General features: G+C 45.1%; 2 protein-coding genes across 2 annotated transcripts in view; both read left to right on the top strand.

The window, feature by feature from the left end:
* The window catches only part of LOC126266778 (hexosaminidase D-like), a 903,571-nt gene that overhangs the window by 426,548 nt on the left and 450,555 nt on the right, over window positions 1-26,468 (top strand). The window lies entirely within an intron of this gene.
* LOC126267826 (calphotin-like) lies at window positions 9,546-24,683 on the top strand. The gene is made up of 2 exons (XM_049973130.1): window positions 9,546-10,946; window positions 24,630-24,683. Exons 1-2 carry the CDS (start codon window positions 9,546-9,548, stop codon window positions 24,681-24,683), a joined length of 1,455 nt encoding a protein of 484 aa, XP_049829087.1.

Raw genomic sequence — 26,468 nt, 5'->3', positions numbered from 1 at the left:
GCAGTCCCATCGTCCCTGCATCCTCAAAAAGTACTGGTCTGGGCCGCCATTTCTTCCAAAGGAAACATTGGCCCATTTTTCAGATCCGAAACGATTACTGCATCACGCTATCTGGACATTCTTCGTGAATTTGTGGCGGCACAAACTGCCTTAGACGACACTGCGAACACCTCGTGGTTTATGCAAGATGGTACCCGGCCACATCGCACGGCCGACGTCTTTAATTTCCTGAATGAATATTTCGATGATCGTGTGATTGCTTTGGGCTATCCGAAACATACAGGAGGCGGCGTGGATTGGCCTCCCTATTCGCCAGACATGAACCCCTGTGACTTCTTTCTGTGGGGACACTTGAAAGACCAGGTGTACCGCCAGAATCCAGAAACAATTGAACAGCTGAAGCAGAACATCTCATCTGCATGTGAAGCCATTCCGCCAGACACGTTGTCAAAGGTTTCGGGTAATTTCATTCAGAGACTACGCCTTATTATTGCTACGCATGGTGGATATGTGGAAAATATCGTACTATAGAGTTTCCCAGACCGCAGCGCCATCTGTTGTTGACAATTGTAACTACTGTAATTTCGAAAGTTTGTCTGCCTGAAAATGTACTGTTGTCCCAAGCATATTGCAACAAACGGTGTATTTCTATCGCTGCTCGTTTAGTTTGTATTGCCGTTTCAAATATACCGGTCATTTTTGAAACACCCTGTATTTAGTTTATGTATTGTCATTTTATCGTCTGGAGATAGTGAGTGGAGCTGTGGATGCTAGAAAATGGAGTGCCAAGTGGAGAAATCGCAACGATTCGAACAAATTCCTCTGAGTTCAATAGCTTGGTGACAGGAGCGGGGCAACCAGAAACATTTGAACCGTTGGGCAGATGACGGCAAGAAAATAGCGTTTACGTTTTGAGGAAGACTTTGTGGAAGACCTTCGGTGGTGGATGAACATCGTTTAAACGGATTAATCCAAAATGGCCCAAGATAGTGTACTCGACTACTGGCAAACGAAGACATGCGCTGGCCCCTGCGGCCGAGCGGTTCTAGGCGCTTCAATCCGGAACCGCGCGATCGCTACGGTCGCAGGTTAGAATCCTGCCTCGGGCACGGATGTGTGTGATGTCCTTAGGTCAGTTAGGTTTAAGTAGTTCTAAGTTCTAGGGGACTGATGATCTCAGGTGTTAAGTCCCATAGTGCTCAGAGCCATTTGAACCATTTTTTTCCTCAGAGGCAGCTGAATCATTTGTTGCTTTCTGTGAGATTTCCTCGAGCAACAACGTGTGTGCATTGAAGTTGGCTAGAAATGCAGCCGTTTTCTTGGAACTCAATTTAATTCACTCCTTCATTAATGATGCACCAGCGGTATCTTCTGCCTTGCGCCGTTAACGTTCCAGTTACGTGCTCTGGGCGTTGGCGTGGTTTTTGGCAGTGTATTTTCCTCGCCGTGTCGTTGCTGTCCAGCACGGCGTGTAGTTCGACAGCACGGCGTTTAGTTTGGGCGTTTATTCGGACTTAGGTGGGTTGGGCACCATTATCCAGAACGTTGAGCTATTGACGTCTTGAGTTCGTTTTTCTCGTTGGTTGGTTTGTCGGCTGGCCTTCGGTTGGGTTGCCTTCCGATTAAGAGGTTGTCGGTCTGGCTGCCTGCCTCACTTACACGTGCCTTAGTGTTACTTCCCAGGCCGACCCTTGGAACCTTCAGAGCGCCGCACCTTTTGTTTTACATAGTGATTTCCTTGTAATCTTAAGTAGTTTGTGTGGCCTTCAGCCGAGTTTTAGCCTATTAAAATTGTAAGCTTTTTTCTCTTTAGGCGTTAAGCCTTAAAATTGATTTGACATAGTGTGGCATTCAGCCGAGTTTTAATCTTTCTTAAATACAAATTTCAAAATTTTTGTCTAGCCCTTAGGTTACAAGACTGGTATTCTTTAGTATATGGCCCTCAGCCGAGTTTTAATCTCTCTCAAACTAAAAATTTAACATCTTGGTATTGCCTTAAGTCATAATATTGTTATTCCTTAGTATGAGGCCTTCAGCCGAGTTTGCATGAAATATTTGCCCTTCATCCTAGTCTTTAAGCCGTTAAATTGTTTGGTTTATATGTGGCCTTCAGCCGAGTTGCAGCCTATTTAGAATTAACACTGAAAATCGTTGTATTGGTCTTAAGCCGTACCATAACACTGTTCTTGCCTTCGGCCTATTTTTATTAAAGTAAAAAAAAAAAAATTAGAAGCGAAACTTGAGGACAACTCCTGCACCTCAATTCTTCGCTTAGGCCTTAGACCCTGGATATTCGTATGTGGCATTCAGTCGATTTAAATCAAACCAAAGGAGCTCTTTCGTTAAAACCTTGAGAATTTTTTAAATCTTGCTTATGCTATTGTATGTTTTAACTAATAAAAACTTGTATGTTGAGTGTAACTGACCGCAACTTATTTGGGCCCCTTTCCACAAATATAAGCTCACCCGCTGTGCCCTGCTAGTCCAAGGATTTAAAGTACACTGCAGGAAGAAAGGGCGCTTTTATTTACAAAACAAATAGCTGCCGGAAGAGTTGAAAAGTACGGCTGAGAGACTAGACTCCTGTCCAACACTTGCAGCGTACGAATGTCAGTGAAGTAGTCGGTTCGGTTGGGGTGCGGCGCCGATGCCGACGCCGTGTCCCGCGTGCTGCGCTGCGGGTCACGTGTGCGCCTCTGTCTCTGCCCCAGGCCGTTGTCCGCTCGGCATTCCTGCGGTCCCGCCGCCGCGGCCTGCTCCGCCCGTGACTCAAGCCGGCGCCAATCCCCCACTCCACCGTGCCCGCCGTCGCGGCCTTCGCTCACTCACGCACGCGGCTCCTCCTGACACAGCTGCCCGAAACTTTGGCTTGTAGCTTCTCCTCAATAAGCATCTTTGAACCACAAGCCATATAATGCCATGTGGCGTAGGGCACTTTGTGTACCTGTGTCACGGTGTTTTCGCTAGATGTACATAGGAGGAAGCATTATACTGAAACTTCCTGGCAGATTAAAACTGTGTGCCGGACCGAGACTCGAACTCGGGACCTTTGCCTTTCGCGGGCAAGTGCTCTACCGACTGAGATACCCAAGCAAGACTCACGCCCCGTCCTCACAGCTTTACTTCTGCCAGTACCTCGCCTCCTACCTTCCAAACTTTACAAAAGCTCTCCTGTAAAGTTTGGAAGGAAGGAGACGGGATACTGGCAGAAGTAAAGCTCTGAAGACAGGGCGTCAGTCGTGCTTGGGTAGCTCAGTCGGTGGAGCACTTGCCCACGAAAGGCAAAGGTCCCGAGTTCGAGTCTCGGTCCGGCACACAGTTTTAATCTGCCATGAAGTTTCATATCAGCGCACACTCCGCTGCAGAGTGAAAATCTCCTTCTGGAATCATTATACAGCTTGACTTATCTAGGAAAGCACGCTCTCGGAACTTAAATACTGGACTATATCGTGATGCAGAACGTCTCTGCCACTGAAGTTGTCTGACCATCTCTGTGAAGCTTTCGCGCTTGCCATTGGGTTGATGAACAAATTCGTAGCGTTTTTCCATAAGTTTAATAAGCACAACAAAAAAAGTGTTCAAATGTGTGTGAAATCTTACGGGACTTACGTGCTAAAGTCATCAGTCGCAAATCTTACACACTACTTAACACACACACACCCATGCCCGAAGGGGGACTCGAACCTCCGCCGGGACCAGCCGCACAGTCCTGTCTGCAGCGCCTTAGACTGCTCGGCTAACCACAACAGATACACGTAAGAGAGACTTCAGTCATACTCTCCTTCACAACTTTCAGCTCTCTCTCAACGCTGGGGTAAGTTTCCGATTCCGCGACTGTAGAAATCACGTGGTTTTGAGACGAAGAACTCGTCGAGACGTTTTCATCCGGAAGAGAAGTGCCTTGGAAGTTGTACTATAGAGATCGTAAATGGTGAAAATTTGTGGGCACAATGATGGTGAAGTCCCATACTCCTTGACAGAGTGTAGGGGAACGATGCGGGAAACCTGCACCGTCGTTCTAGGTAAGGTCCTAGTGGAGGTAGTTTGGCATTGCCTTCCTCCGACCGTAATGGGGATGAATGGTGACGATGAAGACGACACAACAATACCCAGTCATCTCGAGGCAGGTGAAAATCCCTGAGGCCGTCGGGAATCGAACCCGGGACCCTGTGCTCGGGAAGCGAGAACGCTACCGCGAGACCACAAGCGGGGGCCTGAGGGCACAAGATAAGATGAATAAGGGGGATGCGGAATGCCAGACTAACACAATGCGGTTGGGCGTTGTTATGGAGTACCATCTCTTCGCGCAGTCTTCCTAGCCATTGTTTTTGGATTGCGTCTGCAACAGGTCTCAGTTGTTGACAATAAATGTCGGCAGAGATGGTTACATCTTGGGAAAGCAATTCGTAGTGTACCACTCCATCGCTGTACCATCAGATGTACGGAGTGTAACTGCTTTGTTCGGGCTGAGCCATTCCTTTCTTTTCGTTGTGTTACAATAAGGCACCATTTCTCGTCTACAGTAACGATACAGAATATGAATGGTCGGTGTCGTTCGCGAACCAATTGATGGCACTGATGACGAGCGAATAGAGATTTATACATGGCTACTCTCTCTGATTTTTGTGATTTTGGCTTAGAGCGTGCGATACCCATACACCCGATTTTTGTACTTTCCCCATTGCACGCAAATGTCGCACGATGGTGGGATGATGACGCCAAACAGAAGAATATGTGGGAAATGTTCAGATTTCTCCACTAGACACTTCACTTCCTAGTGTCCGCAGCTCCGACTCATTATGTCCAAATGACAAAATGACAATCGATTAATAAACGCAAAGCAACCGGAATACCAACTTCCAAAACAAAAAAACGGTACGAACTTACGCACCACTCTAATAATTGAACCTTTAACGAAACGCTAGGTTTCTGTATTTTCTCTATCAACCCTATCTGGTTCGACTCTCAGATTGACGATTAGTATTCAAGTATTAGTCGAACGAATCTTTGTTAAGCTACTTCCACTGTCCATGGACTACATTTCAGGAGGATTCTTCCAATGAATCTGTCTGGCATCCGTCTTACCCACGGTTACCTTTATGTAGATGTTCCACTTCACAACTCTCGGTACCCATATGCCTAGATGTTTTGTGCAAGTAGCTGTTTCCATTGATCGTTCTGCAATCGTGTAATAATACAATAAAGGGTCTTCCAGTGTATGTACTTGCAATACTTACATTTGTTTATGTTGACGCTCAGTTGTCACACTCTACACTAAACTTCGATCCTCTACGGGTGTTCAGCATTTCGCTGCAATTTTCTTATGTGGTCCAATAAGCCATTTATATGCTCCCATGTGTTACGCCCTTACGTTTGAAGATTTCTCTCCGTTAAGAATGACATTCTGTGTGTTCTGTATGCTAGGAACCCTAACATCCTGTCACACAGCTTAGAGAGAAGATAGATGAGTGATACTCTTGATTGAAATAAAGTATAGAAACGGATTCAAGACAATGACGGCAGCGTCAGCCAAGAAGGTTTAACCGAGTTATATATATATATATATATATATATATATATATATATATATATATATATATTTGCTGAATTATACATTGGCACATTACATTACAAAAATTTCGTAAGAAAAAAGGTAGCTCAGCTTTCCCATACACCAAATGGATAGCTGCTAGACTGACACATGTCGCTATGTTTGAAATGTAAATTCGTGACTCGTTACAAGCTAGACTGTCAAATGAATGAAGTTACCCATATTCGCTGGCTATTTACACTTAAGGAACTTAGTATTTTAAGTGATTAGCTTATAATTGGAGCTGAGCTGTCAGTGATCTTTTTGCACAAACTATGGCTAAGGAATACCATATAACTTAGAACATTAAAGCATAAGGTAACAAACAGTTACAGCTGCACATAATTTAATTATTAGAAGTCTGTGTTTAATTAACAACGAAAATTTTTAAAGATACAGAATGCGGTTTACTAGGGCCAGAGAGGAATACTGTTGCTGAATGTTGAATACTAGAAAAATAGTCACATTTGTTATTAAGAAGAGAATATCACAGATTTATTGACAGTTTTTTCTAAATGTTCGTAATTGGAAAAATGTGTGTAGTGTGAAGAAGCATCTAAGTGGAAAAATCAGTCAGCAGTTACGTAATAAAGAAAGAGACCACCAAATACCGAAGTGGAGATGGAAGCGTTGATTTGGTAGGTATCTGTTGAAAACATAATGTTGATCATCTCTTGAAAAAGACACACAAAGACGCCACACGGCAGTCGGATTGTCCGCTTGTCCACTTTTTATTCTAGCGATAAGCTGCCGTAGGATGTCTGGTCCTGCCCCCTCCCACCTACCTAACCCATCCGCAGTTTTTTTTGTTGGATATCACCGATTTATTATACTTTCAGTGGCAACAACACGAGCAACGGTGCATATGAATGAACTGTGAAGCTTATAGAATTAGATCAGAAAATGGGCTTTTCTATTTGGGGAGCAAAGTAACTGACTATAGCCGAAGGTTCAAATGGTTCAAACGGCTATGGGACTAAACTTCTGAGGTCAACAGTCCCTTACTACTTAGAACTACTTAAACCTAGCTAACCTAAGGACATCACACACATCCATGCCCGAGGCAGGATTCGAACCTGCGACCGTAGCGGTCGCGCGGTTCCAGACTGTAGCGCCTAGAACGGCTTGCCATCCCGGTCGGCGTAGCCGAAGGTTTGCAGGCTGGCAACAGCACAAAAATCATATCTGGAAAAGAGATATATGTTAACATCGAATATAAATGTACCTGTTAAGAATTTTTTCTGAAGGTATTTGTTGGATTGTATTGTCGTACGGAACTGAAACGTGTGTGATAAGCTGTTCACGTAAGAAGAAAATATAAACGCTTTAAATATGGTAGATGACGTCCGAGTATTATGAAGTATCATTTACTTTCGCAGTTTTTTCTCCAAAATGAACTCGTTTTTAGCTCTCAGACGCACTGTATTATAAACATCAACTATCTGGTGATGAGTGTTTGTACTTCTCTTTAAAAAATTTAAAAATGCTTACCACCGAAAAAATGTTTTAAAAAATAGTTGCACTTGCAGGCCAATATGGAATAGTCAGGAAATATGGTATAGGGCTGTAAAAATGCAGATAATCGTGTAAGTATGGAAAAAGTATTTTATCTATACAAAAACAATTTTTAGATGCTTCTTAATTTAAAAGCTGCAAGAACTACCTATCAGTCACAAAAAGAATGATGTGACAGCAAATCTATAACGTTCGTTAACAGCGGCAGTTATTTTCTATGTAGTAAGATAATTCGTTTCACATTCATCTGTTTGTAAAAGTCACAAATCTGATCTTCACTGTTTGCATCTCTACAGTTGAAGTGGGTTTTATGGAATACTAAGTATACCATAAACTACAGAAGCATCTGTATGCATAGAAAAAAAGAGTAATTCACTACTAGTTTTCTTATAAATAGCGTAATTATAATCGTTAGTTTACATATTCAGTAACGATTGCATATTTTTGAAAACTTATCCCCAGAAATTTTGTCAAAGTACGAAAACAATTTTTTTTTACCGTCACTTATATGATGTATGGTGACGAAATGGATTCGTTACAGATGATGACGGGAACATTTTGAAAGAAATCATGCGTCTCCTGCTGGGGAGCACGGATGAGAAATCACGAACTTGTGTATATTAAATAAACAAAAAATCAGTATAATAAAAAAAATCAAGACATCGTCTATATTGCCAGACTATTCTATAATACGGTATTGCACTGTCTCTGTTGTCAAAAAGCACGATGCAGTGGTACAGTGCAGGCACTGCGGCGACTACAGGCGCTGTGAAGTACATGAAAGGGAGTGCGGCAGGCGTAAAAATTATAGAGGGAGACCAAGGCTTGAATATAGTAAGTACATAGGGTGCAGTACTTATGAAAAGAGACAGACTTGTGTGGAGAGCTAGCTCAAACCGCCTTCCAACTGAAGACCACAACACATGAATAAAATTTCGTTTCATTCCCTACTCTGCACACATGATCTGCTCACCCATATTCCAAGTTCCGGGAAACTGTTTCCGTAGTCCTTTGCAGCGAGAGAGCTGAGAACCTCGTCGATAATATCACTAACGGCGGAATATGGGAAGAATGCGCGAATCGTTTCCTCGGTGCAGGCGAGCGGATCATGGAGACTCCGGGATGGTAAGCTCGTGCGCTGCTGAATGGAACTCGCTTATTTCTGTCGCGGCGTCTCCAGAATGGCGGACAGAGCGTCGTCTATTTCGGTCGCGGTGTCCCAGCCGCCTGCAGCGCAAACACCGCCGACGGCCTTGGCGTCATTATTCCGACCCGCGCGCCGAGATGCTGCAGATAGCGGTTTGTTTATCGCGGCTGTACCCGCAGGAGCGTCTCACGTACCGGCTTGCGGATCCTGGCGCTCCACCGTATTTATTTCACCTTTATTCATTGTTTTAGTTGACTCTATTTGGCATCTATCTTCCCAGCTATTTAATCATCTACATTGTTGTTTAATAAACTCTGACGAAAAAGATCGCCACCCCAAACAATAATTAATGATGAGTAATGAAGTTTCGGGAATACATTAAACCTAGGTAATATATTTAAATGATTACTATTGTAAGAGTGCAGGTTGTTATAAGCTCCAAATAAGCCAATTGCTTGTGAAGCCGGCCGTTGTGGCAGAGCGGTTCTAGGCGCTACAGTCTGGAGCCGCGCGACCCCTACGGTCGCAGGTTCGAATCCTGCCTCGGGCATGGATGTGTGTGATGTCCTTAGGTGAGTTAGGTTTAAGTTGTTCTAAGTTCTAGGGGACTGATGACCTCAGGTGTTAAGTCCCATGGTGCTCAGAGCCATTTGAACCATGTGAGCAAATGTGAAATGATGCTACATTAATAACCGTTGTTGAATGCAAGCGTGCATGCATTCTGTTGTACAGATGCAGGATGTCAGTTTGTGGGACGGAGTTCCATGCCTGTTTCAAATGGTCAGTCAATACAGGAACGGTCAGTGCTGTATGAGGAAGAAGCTGGACTTGTCCGATGATGCCACATATGTGCTCGATTGGAGACAGACCTGGTAATCGAACAACGGCAGCACAGTGGATCGAATCACTGGAATGCTGTATAAATGTGTGGGATAACTACGAGAGTGCCCTTGCTGTCATACGAAATCGCACCCCCTTCCGTAACAGACCACAACAGGTGAAGAGGCAGTGTGTCTAGCATGCAAACAGGGTGGTTGTAGGCCCTCTACTTCCTCCATTCTAACCAACACATGGCCATCACTGGCACCGAGGCAGAACCAGCTTTAATCAGAAATATCAGACGTTCACCCTGCCTCCCAGTGACCTCTTGCTTTACACCAAAGTCGTAGTTGGCGGTAGTTTGGAGCCGGTTAATCCGTGCTACAGAGCGTCTGGCTCGTAGCTGTCCATGAAGTAACCAATTTGTAGTAATTCTTCCTGTCACTGGTGCCAACTGCTGCTCAGATTGATGCTATGCATGCAGTTCCTGTCGCTGTGGTCCCAAAGGTTGCTCAGATTGCTGCTACAGATGCAGTTCCTGTCACCATCTTGTCAACTGTTGCTCAGATTGCTGCTATGGATGCAGTTCCTGTCACTGTGGTGCCAACTGTTGTTCAGATTGTTGCTACAGATGCAGTTCCTGTCGCTGTGGTGCCAACTGTTGCTCAGATTGCTGCTACAGATGCAGTTCCTGTCATTGTGGTCCCAACTGCTGTTCAGATTGCTGCTACGGATGCAGTTCCTGTCACTGTCTTGTCAACTCTTGCTCAGATTGCTGCTACAGATGCAGTTCCTGTCACTGTGGTGCCAACGGCTGCTCAGATTGCTGCTACGGATGCAGTTCCTGTCACTGTGGTGCCAACTGCTGGTCAGATTGCTGCTACAGATGCAGTTCCTGTCGCTGTGGTGCCAACTGTTGCTCAGATTGCTGCTACGGACGCAGTTCCTGTCACTGTGGTGCCAACTGCTGCTCAGATTGCTGCTACGGATGCAGTTCCTGTCACTGTGGTGCCAACTGTTGTTCATATTGCTGCTACAGATGCAGTTCCTGTCGCTGTGGTGCCAACTGTTGCTCAGATTGCTGCTACAGATGCAGTTCCTGTCATTGTGGTCCCAACTGCTGTTCAGATTGCTGCTACGGATGCAGTTCCTGTCACTGTCTTGTCAACTCTTGCTCAGATTGCTGCTACAGATGCAGTTCCTGTCACTGTGGTGCCAACTGCTGCTCAGATTGCTGCTACGGATGCAGTTCCTGTCACTGTGGTGCCAACTGCTGGTCAGATTGCTGCTACAGATGCAGTTCCTGTCGCTGTGGTGCCAACTGTTGGTCAGATTGCTGCTACAGATGCAGTTCCTGTCGCTGAGGTGCCAACTGTTGCTCAGATTGCTGCTACAGATGCAGTTCCTGTCATTGTGGTCCCAACTGCTGTTCAGATTGCTGCTACAGATGCAGTTCCTGCCACTGTCTTGTCAACTCTTGCTCAGATTGCTGCTACAGATGCAGTTCCTGTCACTGTGATGCCAACTGCTGCTCAGATTGCTGCTACGGATGCAGTTCCTGTCACTGTGGTGCCAACTGCTGGTCAGATTGCTGCTACAGATGCAGTTCCTGTCGCTGTGGTGCTAACTGTTGCTCAGATTGCTGCTACGGATGCAGTTCCTGTCACTGTCTTGTCAACTGTTGCTCAGATTGCTGCTACGGACGCAGTTCCTGCCACTGTCTTGTCAACTCTTGCTCAGATTGCTGCTACAGATGCAGTTCCTGTCACTGTGGTGCCAACTGCTGCTCAGATTGCTGCTACGGATGCAGTTCCTGTCACTGTGGTGCCAACTGCTGCTCAGATTGCTGCTACGGATGCAGTTCCTGTCACTGTGGTGCCAACTGTTGCTCAGATAGCTGCAACGGATGCAGTACGACGCGCAAAAGCCATTCGTCGAACACAATCGACTTCCCTCTCGACAGGGTCCCGTGGCCGTCTGGTGCCCGATCTTCTTACGACTGTACATTCTTGCGACCATCGCTGCCAGCAGTCATGTACAGTGACCACATTCTTGCCAAGTCTTCACGGAGTATCACAGAAAGAACATCCAGCTTCTTGTGGCTGCACTACATGATCTCGTTCAAACACAGTGAGGAGTTAATAAAGTCGGCCGTCACTAATATCAACTCACCACGTCCCATGTCCGCCCCGATAGCTGAGTGGTCAGCGTGACGGATTGCCATCTTACGCTCCCTTGTTCGATTCCCGGCTAGGTTAGTGATTTTCTCCTCTCAGGGTCAAGGCCGCCCAATGCGGCGCCGAATGTAATAAGACCTGCACCAAGGCGGCCGGACCTTCCCCGCAAGCGGCCTCCCAGCCAGTGACGCCAGACGCTCATTTCCATTTTACCACGTCCCATCTCAAAGGTAACTAACGCTCAGGAACGTTACTGCGTGCTTGTAAAGCAAACCTGATTTGCAGCTTCATAGTGACCTTACTAACGTCACTCTTTCGCGACTGGCGCGAAATTTGAATGGACATCATCTTTCTGATGTAGAAACACGCCTACTAACTTTCGGTTACGTCGCACAACTCCTCCTTGGTCTTAAATTTCTTCAGTCAGTGTACTTACAGTTAATTATTCGTTCAAAGGTTTTAATAATCAAGTATTATTGGAATGTATCAGTGGTAACTTATGAAAGCTTCTGCCAGGCTGGGAATCTAACCCATATTTCCTGCTTTTAGAGAGCGGTCGTCTTAGCTGCCTCTGCCACCCTTCCTACTCAAATTTCAAACCTGTTACTCTCTACTGATGTAGCCACACCTACCCATGAACGCTTTACTCGCAATTCGCGTGACATCGTGCATTGTGTGCATCCACAAGAAACAAAGGATCGTTGGTTACCGGAAGCAGGGACTGCGAAAAGGGATTCATGTGAAGGTTTCGCTACCTCAGTAACAGGCTGGGAATTTGGGTGCGAAGGGATGCATGCTCGGATGAGTGACGCGTTTAAAGCGACAGCTCGCGTAAAGCGGGAGATCCATCTTCGGATTCCGGTCCTGCACAAATAAACACCTGCTACCATTGATGGACGTCAATGCCCAAATGCGGCTAATGTCATTACATTCTTCCGGACATGCCAGAGAGAACAGACACCACACACACATACACTTGTTATATTAACAGTGAAGTTTCGATAGATTTCTTAGTTACATAGTGTTATTACCTTTCTAAATGAAGCAAACATGTAAACTTCCCTATTTTTATGCTCATGGTGTCAAAAATTGGTGATCATAATTGACTACAGCCGGTATGTTTTTCTGGTAGCAGTTGCTGCTGTGCCTTTATGGAGTCAATCAAGTATTGATGTTTCTGTGATTCAGTGTCCTCGTGTCTTAGAATTCTGACATGAACATGCGTTTCTTGAAAGTACGAGGGCTGTTTGGAAAATAAGGTCCGATCAGTCGCGAAATGAAAACCACAATGAAAATAAAAAAAAAATTGTTCGAAACAGTTGAACACGCCCAGCTACCTCTCGAAATAGTCGCCGCTCCGACTTAGGCATTTGTTGTGGCGTTGTACAATGTTTCAGTACCCTCGCCACAGAAAGCAGCAGCCTGTGCTTTCCACCAGTCCTTTACGCTGATCTGCTTTTCGTTGTTTGTGCCAAAATGTAGGCTTCGTAGTTAGCGGTTCATGCGAACAGAGATGAACAATGGAGGAAGCCAATGCGGGGCTGTACTGTGGATGATCACTGCCCATAGAAAATGTTGCAGGAACGTCTTCATTGCCCCTGCAGAATGCGGCTGAAAATCGTCTTCAAGAAAGAAACACATGATGTTTATGCTACGTGAGCTGCATAGCTTCAGGCGAAATCTCTCACCAGATCCATATACTTGGCGGGAGACACTGTTGTTTCAGGCACTTCTGCATGATCATTTTCCGCTCTGAACTGAAAAGAGCGACCTGAAGCGATCGACAGGGACACCAAAGACACTGCTCAACACATCTGTACAAGTTCTATCCGATTTTCACAGTGGTTCCGATTTCACGCCTAATTGGACCTTACTTTCCCAATTCGCCTCGTATCTTACGACGTGGACACAGATTTTTGGTTGCCGCTCAAGATTCGTGACTCATGTGGGTGGAGGAAGTTTCAGTTTATCAGTGCTCTAGTTGAGGTCAACGTGCTGAGCCGAGCAGATCTGCCACGTCTAAGGTGGTGATCGACATAACAGTTCGATTGTGTAGAGACGTGCAGACCAACAACTGTAACCATTTAGCGTTCTCATGATTGATGTTGCATGTCGTCGTAAGTTTTAAGTTTAAATACCATCTTCAAGAAACGAATGGTTGAATTCTTGCAGTGTATTGTCTTCTCGTCATCCGAGAAGCTTCCCAAAGTCAGTACCATTCACCAGATAAACCTTTCATTATAGGGGCTTCTAAGTCTGTATAAGATACACATACAAAGAAAAGTATTCCTTCCGCAATTCCGCGCTTGGCTAATGTCCAACTATTACGTTGTCTGTGATTTTGAAGGGTTCTAACAAGGAAAGATTACCAACTCGATCTTATATTTTAAGGATAAAAAGGTCACTTGTAAGATATCAGTCCCAGAAATCGACCTCGCGCGAAAATTTGGGTCATAATTCTGAATAGTATGCAGTTACGGCCTTCTGAAGTTACAGCTTTTAAAACTTTCCCGCGCAGCAATTGTTTGTAATTCGCTCCGTCCCACTGCAGCCACGTACTGCCTCAGTGCGAGGTACCGTACTACCGTGGAGTGGGTAAGAGGTTTATGAAATACTGCTCTGACATTGGTGACATGATTTCTTCATAGTATCAGAAGGTGCGCTTGTGTCCTGTACCTGGTGGCAGACATCTCTGTGCTTCAAACCTTGTTTATGTTGCGACTCACAAATGCAGTCCAAATGAATGGCTGGTTCAAATGGCTCTGAGTACTATGTGACTTAACTTCTGAGGTCATCAGTCCCCTAGAATTTAGAACTACTTAAATCTAACCAACCTAAGGACATCCCACACATCCATGCCCGAGGCAGGATTCGAACCTGCGACCGTAGCGGTCTCGCGGTTCCAGACTGTAGCCCCTAGAACCGTTCGGCCACTCCGGCCGGCTCCAAATGAATAAAATGAATTATTGTGTCATCAAAGAAATATCATCGCGCTGTTTTAACATCACTGTTAAGCGTTATTTTTCTTCGATTTTTAAACCTGACCATTTTCAAGTGAAGCACATTTGCAAGACATGTGTTGTTAGAAAATCATTAATTTCGTTTCACAGTTCTTCTCTTTCTTAGATTTATTAATTTTGATTTTGAGACGTATATGCACAGCTTCAGAATATCAGTACGAGAATATTGTTAAAATACTATTGAACGTACCTGTGCGTGAAGGTCAACATATTACGTAGTCATATTACTTATCAGTGTTCGGTTAGGATAACGTTACTGTTCCCGAACAAAGTTTCAAAGCACGTCGGGAAGGAGTGTCCGCATCTCCCCTCCTCGTTTCTCGGCTTCAACATCGCATGAATAGGAGGGATCCACTTGTCCCTCCACTGTACAGTAATTCGCACACATGCATTAGGCGGAGCGAGTGACAAACAACCGGTGCGCACGGAGTTTAAATGCTGTACTTTCAGAGGGTCATTACTGCGTAATGTCAGCGTTATGGCTCAAATTGGGTTGGTGAACGCATCGGCTTGTAACGCAGTTATTCGTGTTGTAATAGGATGCGCTTTCTCGTGTGGATATAGACTCGCCTTCGGTTCCATGCAACACGCAGAACCAGGGTTTGGATAGCGAGTTAGGGCGGTCTGGGCAAGTCCGCAGACTCTCGCTGTCCTCTAAAAGGAAAACGTAAACCGGGACTAAGAGTCGTTTGACATTTGTTCAGCTGTCGTGTAAACGGCGCCGGATGCACAGCTGCTGGGCAGGCTCTTTTCACGTCAACAAAGTTGTCAGGAATGGGGCGGTAGCCTCCCCCCCCCTCCCCCTTTCCAGCTCAGGGATCATATGACAGAGCGACCGAGATCTATGATTTGGGAGAGACGGGTGACCGACGCCCAAGCGTGCAGACACACACAGGCAAGTGTGACATTGACTATTACATCGAAGATATGTACAGGACACCTTCTGATGAACTCTGCGATGGCGCCGTACACCGTATATGCGTGTGTTATCGCCAATGCCGCAGTCTGCGGCATCGGCAGCCGGTCGCCCAGTATTGTAGACTAGCACCCCTCTTCACGCCACGGCTAAGTGACAGCCGCGTGCGTTAGCTGCATCTGTAGCCGGAACACGGCTAACTGCTCCCTCAAGCGTGACTCGTGGGCAGCATGTAGAGCGCCGAAGTGAAACAGGCGACCGCAGTCGCTGCAGTGCTCCGACCGTCGACCCAGGGCAGCTCGTTCAGTGAATGCAGACAGCTCTGCACCCGGGAGGCCCCGAGTGCGCTCCCAGGCCTGGGGCGGCGGGCAGCTTGCAAGGCGCCGGACGATGTCACCTAGAGACCGGAGGCTAGCAACCTTTTCGCTCCCCCTGCCGCTGCAGCTCCAAGGTGCAGCGTGCCCCGCCACAGCTACGACGCATCCGTGGAGCGGAGTTTGGAAGTAGCTTCGGCAGGCCAGTTGGCCGCCGATATCCATCACCAGAATGCCGTTGTGGTGGGCCTGCAACTTAAAGAATTGTCATTCTCTCCGGTTTCAGACGCGGGAAGGATGGCGACACGACTGCCTCTTTTAAGCATGTGGGCTCCTTATTTATCCGTTTTTTTTTCCATACGTATCTGAATTAGTTTCTCTGATGGGGACATGTGAATGCATTCCTCAGCCCGCTTCGGCTGCTACACATAAGTCACTATGTGCTGCTGTCAATGCAACGTGTGGGTTCTTGACAGCACGTCAGCGCCCTGTGCTGTCCTGATTACTTCCACTTGTAAATAGTGCCTGCCGGGCCGTGCCTTCTCGCCTGCGAGCGATGTCGTAAACTTGCCTCGCAGAATCATTTGTAAAATATCAACATTGCCCGCTAATGCTATCCTCATTCGGTCCCTTAACTATCGCTATTACCCAAATCCACGCCTGTTGTTATTCGTGGTGCAGCATAGTTGTCGCATGGAATCTGGTGGACCCAATGGTGTGCCCCTGATGAGCCATACCACCAGCGGCTGTGGCTACCCGGCGCCCCCCTGCGGAAGCCACACAGTCCATTCCCAAGTGGTTCAAATGGCTCTGAGCACTATGGGACTTAACATCTATGGTCATCAGTCCCCTAGAGCTTAGAACTACTTAAACCTGACTAACCTAAGGACATCACACAACCCCCAGCCATCACGAGGCAGAGAAAATCGCTGACCCCGCCGGGAATCGAACGCGGGAACCCGGGCGCGGGAAGCGAGAACGCTACCGCACGACCACGAGCTGCGGACAGTCCATTCCCACCTGGAGGCTTTTCGCATGCGATGCTGCGTAGACATCATATAGTCGCTACCTCTTGCTTGTTGACATTCTGACAGCTGGATTCTGTTTCTTGCTGCATTACTTGTAATGAGTCTTCATACGCTTGGAGAAATAAAAGTTACCTGTAAATAAATATTCTGTTTACTGTATTAGCTTGTCTGCTCCTGTTCAGCTTCCATACAACGAAAGCAACCACACCACTTTGTTGTCCACTTGTCATTATCGATTTGCACAGTCATATACTATAGTTTTAAGTATCTTACATTGTAGGATATTACGTATTTCAAAGGTACTTCAAATCTAAAGACATGTGTATTAATGCAGAATATTGCAATACACACAAATCTCAAATGCAAAACGGCGTTTAAGGCAAATCGTTAAATATTTAATTTAGAAACAGAATGAATTAAGTGATGAGGTTTCGAAGTGGTATGAGACATCGGGGAAAGTGCAAAATGTCCCTGTGCAGTCTTTCTAACGTGAGTGTCGGATTCTGCGACTATACATTGATATCGGCTGTTTGCGACACACGAAAATTTGTGCCGAACCAACACTCGGACCCGGATTCCCCACTTAACGCTAGCGGTCGAGTGGACAACTTCGGGTATCGAGCACCCCTCCAGGACCGATCACAACTTTCATATGTCATTCAGTCACAACACTTATGGTCACGGATGTGCGTGATGTCATAGGTTAGTTAGGTTTAAGCAGTTCTGAGTCTAGGGGACTGATGACATCAGATGTACAGTCCCATAGTGCTTAGAGCAATTTGAAACATTAGAATCTTAGGGTCGTCATTTCGTGATTTCCGCACACGTATACAAATTTTATATCGTCGAGGCACGGCTGCCTGAAGGACTTCGTATTGTGAAGATCAAGACGCCGCATAAACACAGATATTGTGTCCATCAATTATGTAAACTGTAGGGTTGGGTGGTGATGGTGGCTACCCTGCGCTGAATGGTGTCCGTGGGATGTGCTAAGGTAAGCCGCCACACTGACATTTACTGGGTTTTCTGCATTTCTTAATTTCAGAAACGATTTGTAACACTAACGGCTGGAATTTCACTACTTCATCGTCGTCAAAACCGCGTAGGGACGGAATTGTCTCACTACTAAGTAGCTGAAACCGATCAATCTCTTTATTGATTTCTGAGCTCACTGCAATTTGGAAACAAAAACCTGTACTATTCTACTATTTTCAGCTACAGAAGACCTATTCATGAATTATTTTTTACTGTCACAGATGATCGTTCCAACCAAAGCATGGGGCCAGCGTATGTGACGACATTAGGGGAAAATAAATTACACATCCCACACCCCAAACTTTTTTCGCTTGCTTCCTTCACCTGACGTCTCTCTCCTCTCCTGACTCTGCAGAAAGTAAAAATCGGAAGCTTTCGTCAAAATAACGTATTTTCCTCAGCAACCGCTCGCCGATGTTGTAGCGAAGTAGCAAAATCAACTGCACCATTGAACACGCCGCAAAAGTGTGAAACGATCCTAAGGTCAGAGGAGCGGCGAGTTCAGCAGAAGCTGTGTTGTAGGCACGGACGGGCGGCGTCCGCGCGTTGCTGCGGAGGTCACCGTGCCTGAGGCAGGACTGGCGAGGCGAGGCGAGATGCGTGGCGTAACGAGAGGCAGCTAACGGTCCGCCACCTGCCGCGCCAGTGACAACCGCCCACGGCTTCGTCCCACCACCGGCCATTACGCGGCCATTACCCGCTGCCTGCTGTCTGTCCACAGCTGTCTGCAGCCCGTAACCTGCCCCAACTCAGGGCTCTGATGTAATCGAACGTAGTGCACACCCGAGGTAAAGATTAGTGAAACCGACAGACTGCAGAGACGGATTCCCGATTGGAAGTGGATGAAAAGACAAACGCCCTAAGCATCAGGGATGCCACACTCTTTCGCACGTTCCGGCCTCTCCTCGAATAGCGTCACACGCATCGTGACCACGCTGTTGAAGGGTCTACATATCATGAGCTTGTTCAAGGTACACAACGCTTTTCATTTCTCCTCAGAGACAAAAATTTAGGGGCTTTATTTCTGGTGATCTAGTAGGTCATGCTACAGGACATCGGCGGCGTAACCAACGTCTGGAGCTGATGTTGAGGTGTCGGCGTACTGTAATGCAAGTGGAGTGCTGCTCAGTCATCCAGAGTCCGCATAAAGTGTCGTATTGCCGAAGGCACATTCTCAAGCAGCCCAGGCGGAGTTCCGTAGGAAGTCCAGGTACATTCCTCCGGTAGGGCGTTGTGGAGTAACAACCGTTCCAAATACGTGGTCATCAACAATCCCTGACCACACATTGATGCTGAACCGATAGTGACGAGCCGCCTCAACCATTCCCCGAGGATTATCTGTAGCCTACAGATGACGATTATCAGACTGATGATGCCAGTTATGCTTCGTTGGTAAAAGAGACTGATAACGAAATCTCGTAACTGTGATGGGCTGGTGCAAAAACCATCGACAAAATCCTTCCTGTAGAGGGAAATCCGCTGGTCTCGTTACAGGTGGTGGGCATAAAAGCGGTTGTCATGCAGGATACACACAATCGTACTTTGGCTTATACCACGTTTTCGGACCAGTTGCCTGGGCTTGTACTGTGGTTCGTGTCAATATCCTGTAGAAACCGGTCTTCCAAATCTGGTGCACGTACAGGCTTCCGTCTCCCTGCACGTTCGCCTGTCTCAAAAGGACCCTTGATCACACAAACGCCGAAGAAAAAGGTTTTGAAATGTTATGTGACGCGTTTGGTGTCTGTGGGGGTACTTGTTTTGGCATGACCGTGCTGTGTCTCAACCGTTACCACCTGCTTGGCTGTGCAAAACACCATCTCGTCTTGTTTCCGACATGAATACTGGACAGTTCTGCTGCTTACAGTATCCTGTGTAAATCACATAGCCAGCAACGTACAAGGAACACATGGCACGCGGTCAGACCTTTCATTCGTCAGTGCTATCTACCTATGCATTTCCGGACCTATGTTCATAGGACCTTTTTTCCTCGATTTCCAGTCAGTATTCCCTCCCTGCAAATTGTCGCTTTTATAAATGTTCACCCTGTATTAGGCACCCTTCGATACGGTTGGTAATCGATCACTTTGCGAAGCGGCCGCCTGTTCAGGCCTTTCTCCTCACCTGTTATCCTATTGCGTACGAGACACTCTTGCGTCATTTACTTTTCAATTCAGTTTGCGTGTTCTTTACATCAGTGGCTAGGGAATAGCGTGTAGCAGTGCAGGTAATCCACAGCTCTAACATTTCATCCTTGTATTAGTTTTCCCCCTTAAATGCATGGTCTTTAGCAGATGCGAAAACTGTAGGAACTCCCGTACTTTCTGAAAGAGCCGACGGGCATTTAGAGGGTAGGGTGTCACGCTAGTTGGCCGCTGATCAATCAGACGAGGCTTTGCAGGGGTTATCCTCCTGGCTAAGCTTCCGCGAACAATGAGTGACAGAATGGAAAACTGATGTCCTCAGTAGCAGACCACTGGTGGAAGGGGGGGGGGGGGGGGGGGCGAGAACTGCCTTGATGGCAAACTTTGGATGGAGTCCTCAGCTCCGCAACTGCCAATATGCTGCTGTGTGTGATCTCCAGACACGTTTCCTCAAGCAAAATATGTAGCCACTCATGTGTCTGCGAACTTTCAAACTTTGACCTTCCCTTCGGTAAGGCGCGCGAAGCCCAACAAAATTTCCAGAATTTCCGACAAACAAGTCTGGACTTGGCAACTGGGCGACATTCGCCTTCTGTTTCCATATATTCGTATCTCATTGTCAGGTACGTTTTAATTTTATGGTGAGAGCTAGGGAACGGACTTCCAAATACCTGGTTGGAAGAGCACTTAGGGTCCCTTATGCGATTGGCTAGAAAAGATCGTGTGGCATGCCTTTCCGGGGTTTGAAGGAAGTTGAGATAGGGGGTTCGCTGTCGATGTCGTGAGTATTCTGACTCGAACCTCTACTTGATGAGGCCAGCCTGGACTCTGCGCTCTTACGGGTTTTTCTTCATTTCGACCCGCTTCCAAGTGTTCGAAGCTTCACTTTGACCTTCAGCACATCCACAGCGGGTAATCTGGAGGATGATCAGATCCGTGATCCACAACCTCATCACATCGGCTCAGCCCAGTAACAGTTAACAGCGGCCGCTGTTCGCCACACCCTGGCTTCTTGGCAACCACCTCAATGGCAATCTCGGTGATTTCGCATTTGCGACGTAAACTTCAGATTTCAGGAATCGCGATACAATGAGCAAAGAGGAGTTCATTTCTGGTTCCTATTTTTTATTCTTCCTAACTTCTGGTGTGTAAGTTTTTCAGCAATCTAATTTTTAGTTCAACGGGGATTTTTTGTTTTGCTTTCGAATTAATTCATTGCAGCTAACCCGCCTGATGGTGCTTCTTTCTGATTCTTCCTTTGTTCGTCGAATTGTTGTATGCTCTGTTCGAATTCATACCATTTTGTGTAATTTTGAAGCTTTGCAATGGCGGTTCAAGGCATAATTCGTGTCCTTTATGTGGTTGAGCAACATCTCAGCGGCGAGCTTAACAACCATTCATTCTCTCATCATTGTTCTATTTTATTACGTAATTTATTTATTTTATTATGTAAATTCATTTTATAACTGTTTTATAACCCCGCTGTTTATGTGTGTGATTTTTACTCACAGTCTGAATAAATATAATTTTACCAGATCAAACTGTATCATTCGGCAACTATTAAAGTAATTTATTCAACTGAAATGCCTGGGTCTTCCAAGCATAAGCAATAGGCGAGCCCCCTGACGAATTCAGAAACTTACCAAATAACGTTTCCCGGTGTGAGCGACAGCTGATTTTTGAAGTAGCCTCTTAGGTTCATGAGGGTAAGCTATCACGTTATGTAATCTGGGGTAATAGATTCAGCATCATTCTACTCTGCGTGCCCACGGGACACCTGAAGAGTAAAAGGTTGTTTTCACAGAACATTCTGCTTCTGACAAATTCATTACAAAAAATAACAAGTGTGTAAAAAAAGTTCTATGTAAGCGATATGCTTTGGGAACTCCTGTTTTAACTTGATATAAATTCAACAATTTTATGCGTAATTAAAAAAGTAACTATTTAATTTTATAGTATTATTTACAATAATGGTACCACTACCTTTTGTAATATTTACGTAAAACTCGTGAAAAGTAAATTTAAATACTTTCATCTCCAGCTATGTAAATGCCTAGACTGACTAGTTACAATTGTAGTATCTTTGTCATTCTTCCTTACAGTTATTTGAAAGAGATCCATTAGCGCGATTTGGGGAGTCGGTGGTAAGGATGAACATAATTGGACTATTGTAAGAGACGGACATGTTTAAGTAATCATAGCGATTTGTACTTCTGTGAAAGTTGTTTTATCACTGTGAAATAATTCGCTTGTTACTGTGAAAAAAATGTAGAAAACATGAACTTCAGGGAAATGCTATTAACGAGCAGAGGCTACTTTCAGATGGTTCAAATGGCTCTGAGTATTATGGGACTTAACATCTGAGGTCATCAGTACCCTAGAACTTAGAATTACTTAAACCTAACTAATCTAAGGACATCACACACATCCATGCCCGAGGCAGGATTCGAATCTGCGACCGTAGCGGTCGCGGTTCCGGACTGAAGCGCCTAGAACCGCTCCGTCACAGCGGCCGGCCAGAAGCTAATTCGCTAATCTACAAAGATAACGTCTTCGAACTAATGAAGCCTAGGCCAAAGATCACACTCCGTTAAAGTCAGCGAAACAAACATAAAACCAGCCAAAAACCAGATTTTATAATTTATCAGTTTTGGTATGACGACCAGCTTCCTTTTTTTTCCGAATGACAAATATCTATAAAGTTGATGAGTTATTGGAGATAAAACTCCTATTGAAAGAACCCGCGACAGCGGGCAGGTTAGTATTTTAAACCACTGCGCCTTTAGGGCAAGCAGTTACCCGCCTCCACTTCTAGTTTTCGAAAGCACTATTGAGATAATGTTGTCATGCGGTGTGGAGCTGCAGTATTTTGATAACACGCTGCATTATTCCAAGCAACTGTCGTTCACGGCGCACAAAAAACGGCGACTGAAATTGTTGGATGTGGGTACATGCCTTCTGCTATGCATGCCATAGCTGCCGTGGATTCACGCAGCCAACGCGACGTTAAAGGATTCTGCAGTGAAAGCGACAGAGCCGTGTCAAGGTGATGCTGCGCACCTTACAGAACTATCAAAGCTGCGCCGTCCCCTTCCGTGAAACTACTTTTTTGCAGTTTTTTCTACAGAGATTTAGAAACTTTTATGCTATTATAAATAATTTTTGAGAAAATTTTCTCGTGGAGAAAAGCGACCTCGCGAAAAGTACTTTGTGCCCTTTTCTAATGGGTTTCGATGACAAAACCCTCTATTTTTGGTAACTGATTTCTGTCAGATTTTGACCATCCCCAGACCCTCATAACGTGATGATTGGCGTGGCGGTGAATGGAGCGGGTGTTGCAACTCCACGAACGTCAACGTCAGTTACAACAGCCGCTCCATTCACCGCCACGCCTACCATCATGCTATAAGGGTCTGAGGAGGGTTAAAACCTGACCGAAACTGATTACCACAAAATAATTGCTTTTGCGGTCGAGACTGTTTGTGTCCATTTTTAATGTATAATATGTATGTTTAATAGAAGTGAAGCATTACTGAAAAATTTTACGTAAATGTGCTATACTGAAGAAAAATATTGCACACAAGAAATTACATACATCATTGAAGCAATTAAATTACGTAGTGAATAAGCTTTCTAAAAATGTCAGGTACTTTACACTTGTTTTAGAGTGAGATATGGTGAACAACAGTTCCGTTTTCTTCTTCGTTACTAATGAGAAATGAAAGTTAAAGGGTTATGTAACATCCCCTTTGAAAAATTATGAATGACTGTGCTGGTAAACTTATATGTTGTTTGATTTTCAGACAGCTGAGCAAAACTGAACGTACTCAGACATATCTCTCTTTACTTATTCTGTTCATAATTAAACTGACACACAATCAAACTTTAAATAATCCCTACAAAAGAAAGGCCCAGACTAACAATAACCTATACCTTTCATGAATCACTTACCTCACAAAAATCTTCATTATTCGAACTACTGCGATGCAGCGAGCGCGACATCCATCTTTACAAATTCCCTTTTTCTGGCGGACACGCGTCCAGATCGTCCGCTTATAGCAACCTCTCAAAACTCTGGCATCTCTCTCTCTCCACATCCGCCACTGCTGGAGGCTCACCTCCAACAGCACAACGCTACGCGCTGTTCCCATCCAACTGCCCAACACTACAATAGCGAATATTCCAACAATGAGTCCAACCAGCCACAGACTGCACACAGCACAGCCAGTGATTTTCATACAGAGCTCTACGTGGCGCTACCAACATAAAAACCTAAACAGCCCACTTACAGGGTTGTAATTAAGAGTGAGGGATATGCAACCTTTGCGTTTACATACAAGAGGGCTCAATTTTGCAAAAACAGAGTCGAGCTAGCTAAAGGCTGAACAATTCAAAGTTCCAGTAATGAAACTAGACAATTTGAGCTGTCGGTATTCATCTCCCAGCACCTACTGCAACCTACATCCTTCTGAATCTGCTTAGTGTATTCATCTCTTGGTCTCCCTCTACGATTTTTACCCTCCACGCTGCCCTCCAATGCTAAATTTGTGATCCCTTGATGCCTCAGAACATGTCCTACCAACCGGTCCATTCTTCTTGTCAAGTTGTGCCACAAACTCCTCTTCTCCCCAATTCTATTCAATACCTCCTCATTAGTTATGTGATCTACCCATCTAATCTTAAACATTCTTCTGTAGCACCACATTTCGAAAGCTTCTATTCTGTTCTTGTCTAAACTATTTATCTTCCATGTTTCACTACCATACATGGCTACACTCCATACAATTACTTCCAGAAACGACTTCCTGACACTTAAATCTAGACTCGATGTTAAGAAATTTCTCTTCTTCAGAAACCCTTTCCTTGCCATTGCCAGTCTACATTTTATATCTTCAGTGTTAATTAAGATTTGTTATTTTTGTTGCAGGTAAAGAAGCGGCCTTTGTTGTCACTGGCACAAGACATGACGCTCTCACCCTAAAGGTATCTGTATAACTGCAAATTTTATTCTCTGATACGTCCACATTAGACAAAGCTAGCGTTGCTCTGATATGGCGCTATCCATAATCGAATAGAAAACTCTTTGAAGTAATATTAATTTTAAAATCTGTCTTTTTTTCACAGTTATCATGGAAGGTGCAAGATTTTGAGGGTGATTCTTTCCATTCCGAAATGTAATAATGCAAATAATTCAATAGTTAGAAGAGCTTTCGCGCAAGAACTGTTCCACGCAGTTTACAGCTAGTGTTAAAAGAAAGTAGGTTTCATTTTAAAACAATAGCGAAATCGTTTCAGTTGTATGACGCGAAAGATGTTCAGTACGCAGCAACGAAATTTTACGTGATTGCATAACGGTTCCATGGGTTCCGTACCATTCAGTATTGATTTGTCTCATACTATTATGTGCTGTGGTCTTCTTTTCGACCATTTGAGCACGGCGTGAGGTGCAATAGATACTTCCTACACCAGTAGTCATCAAACCTTTTTGCTCGAGAGCCAGTATTGACAATGAGGGCGGCAGCTCGGGCCACATACATACCGATCTTATAATTCATTGGTAACCTGTATAATTCAGAGTTTTATGAGCCTGCGATAGACTAACTACAGTAAGGTAGCGATTCGTTGGCCAACGGCCACGAAGTACTGATTATTAGAAGTCGGCGACATTCGGAACACTTCGTGTGGATTGCCGTCTCTCTCAAATTGCTGCCACTCTCAGCGACCCCCAAAGTTATGACATTGTTGCCTTGTCTGTGTGAGGGGATGATCACTTGATTAATAACGGTAAGTGTACTTGTTTATATAAATGCTCTACTGAGTATGAGGACGCCATCACAAAACTTTGATTAATTTCTTCTACTCATTGCGTTTATTACAACAGCCTAATAAATTTAATATTCCTTCCTTGTTCCTTCCTACATATAAGAACCGCATATGAAGATGGCCGTCTCTGTAATGAGCATTCACGACTGCCGCGTCAAAATTCATTCCATAGCAGCTATTCGGTACGAGTCACACACGCCAGTGTTTCAGTACTGGAAGAAGAACAATAAAACGTTCAGTGTAAGACATAATAAAAATGAATGCTCCAGAAATATCTGCAACAATGTAACACATTTTTAAATATTTTATGTGGCAGGCCTTATTGCCGTTACCAAGTAGGTCTAGTTGTAACTGACGACCATAGTGCATAAGGGTTATTCTGTAAAGTCACTACACTATAATTTTACGATTACATTTGAACCCAACTTTGATTCGTGAATTTTGACCAGTTAGAATTCATTCTACTTCTAGGTAATATAATCTGGCGTTAGCGTTTATAAAACGCAGATCTGCATCTACATGGATAGTCTGGCAATCACATCTAAGTGCCTGGCAGAGGGCTTATCGAGCCAACTTCACAATAATTCTCTGTTATTCCACCCTCGAACACCGTGCGAACACCTATACCTTGCCGTGCGAGTTCTGTTTTCCCTTTTTTTTATGATGATCGTATCTCCCTATGTAGCTCGGAGGACAAAGCTAGTGATAGAAATTTCGTGAGAAGATCCCACCGCAATGAGAAACACCTTTCTTTTAATGGAGTACACCACAAATCCTGTGTCATGTCCGTTACACTCTCTCCCTATTTTTAGATAACACAAAACGTGCTGTTAGGCTTTGAACTTTCTCGGTGTAGTCCGTTAATCCTATCTGGTAAGGATCCCACACCGCGCAGCAATACGCCAAAAGAGGACGGACAAGCATAGGGGAGAGCGCGGCTACA

This window comes from Schistocerca gregaria, chromosome 4 (genome assembly GCF_023897955.1).
Source record: "Schistocerca gregaria isolate iqSchGreg1 chromosome 4, iqSchGreg1.2, whole genome shotgun sequence".
In the NCBI taxonomy this organism is placed as follows: Eukaryota; Metazoa; Arthropoda; class Insecta; order Orthoptera; family Acrididae; genus Schistocerca; species Schistocerca gregaria.
The sequence above is the reverse complement of the archived record's forward strand: the minus strand, read 5'-3'. Positions and strand labels throughout refer to the sequence as shown.

What these genes read in the sequence shown, in the direction of transcription:
- LOC126267826 (XM_049973130.1), top strand. Translation starts at nt 9,546, where the DNA reads ATGCATGCAGTTCCTGTCGCTGTGGTCCCAAAGGTTGCTCAGATTGCT. An exon ending in ATGCAGTTCCTGTCACTGTG is followed by an intron (nt 10,947 to 24,629) that starts GTGCCAACTGTT and finishes TTTTTGTTGCAG; the next exon opens with GTAAAGAAGCGGCCTTTGTT.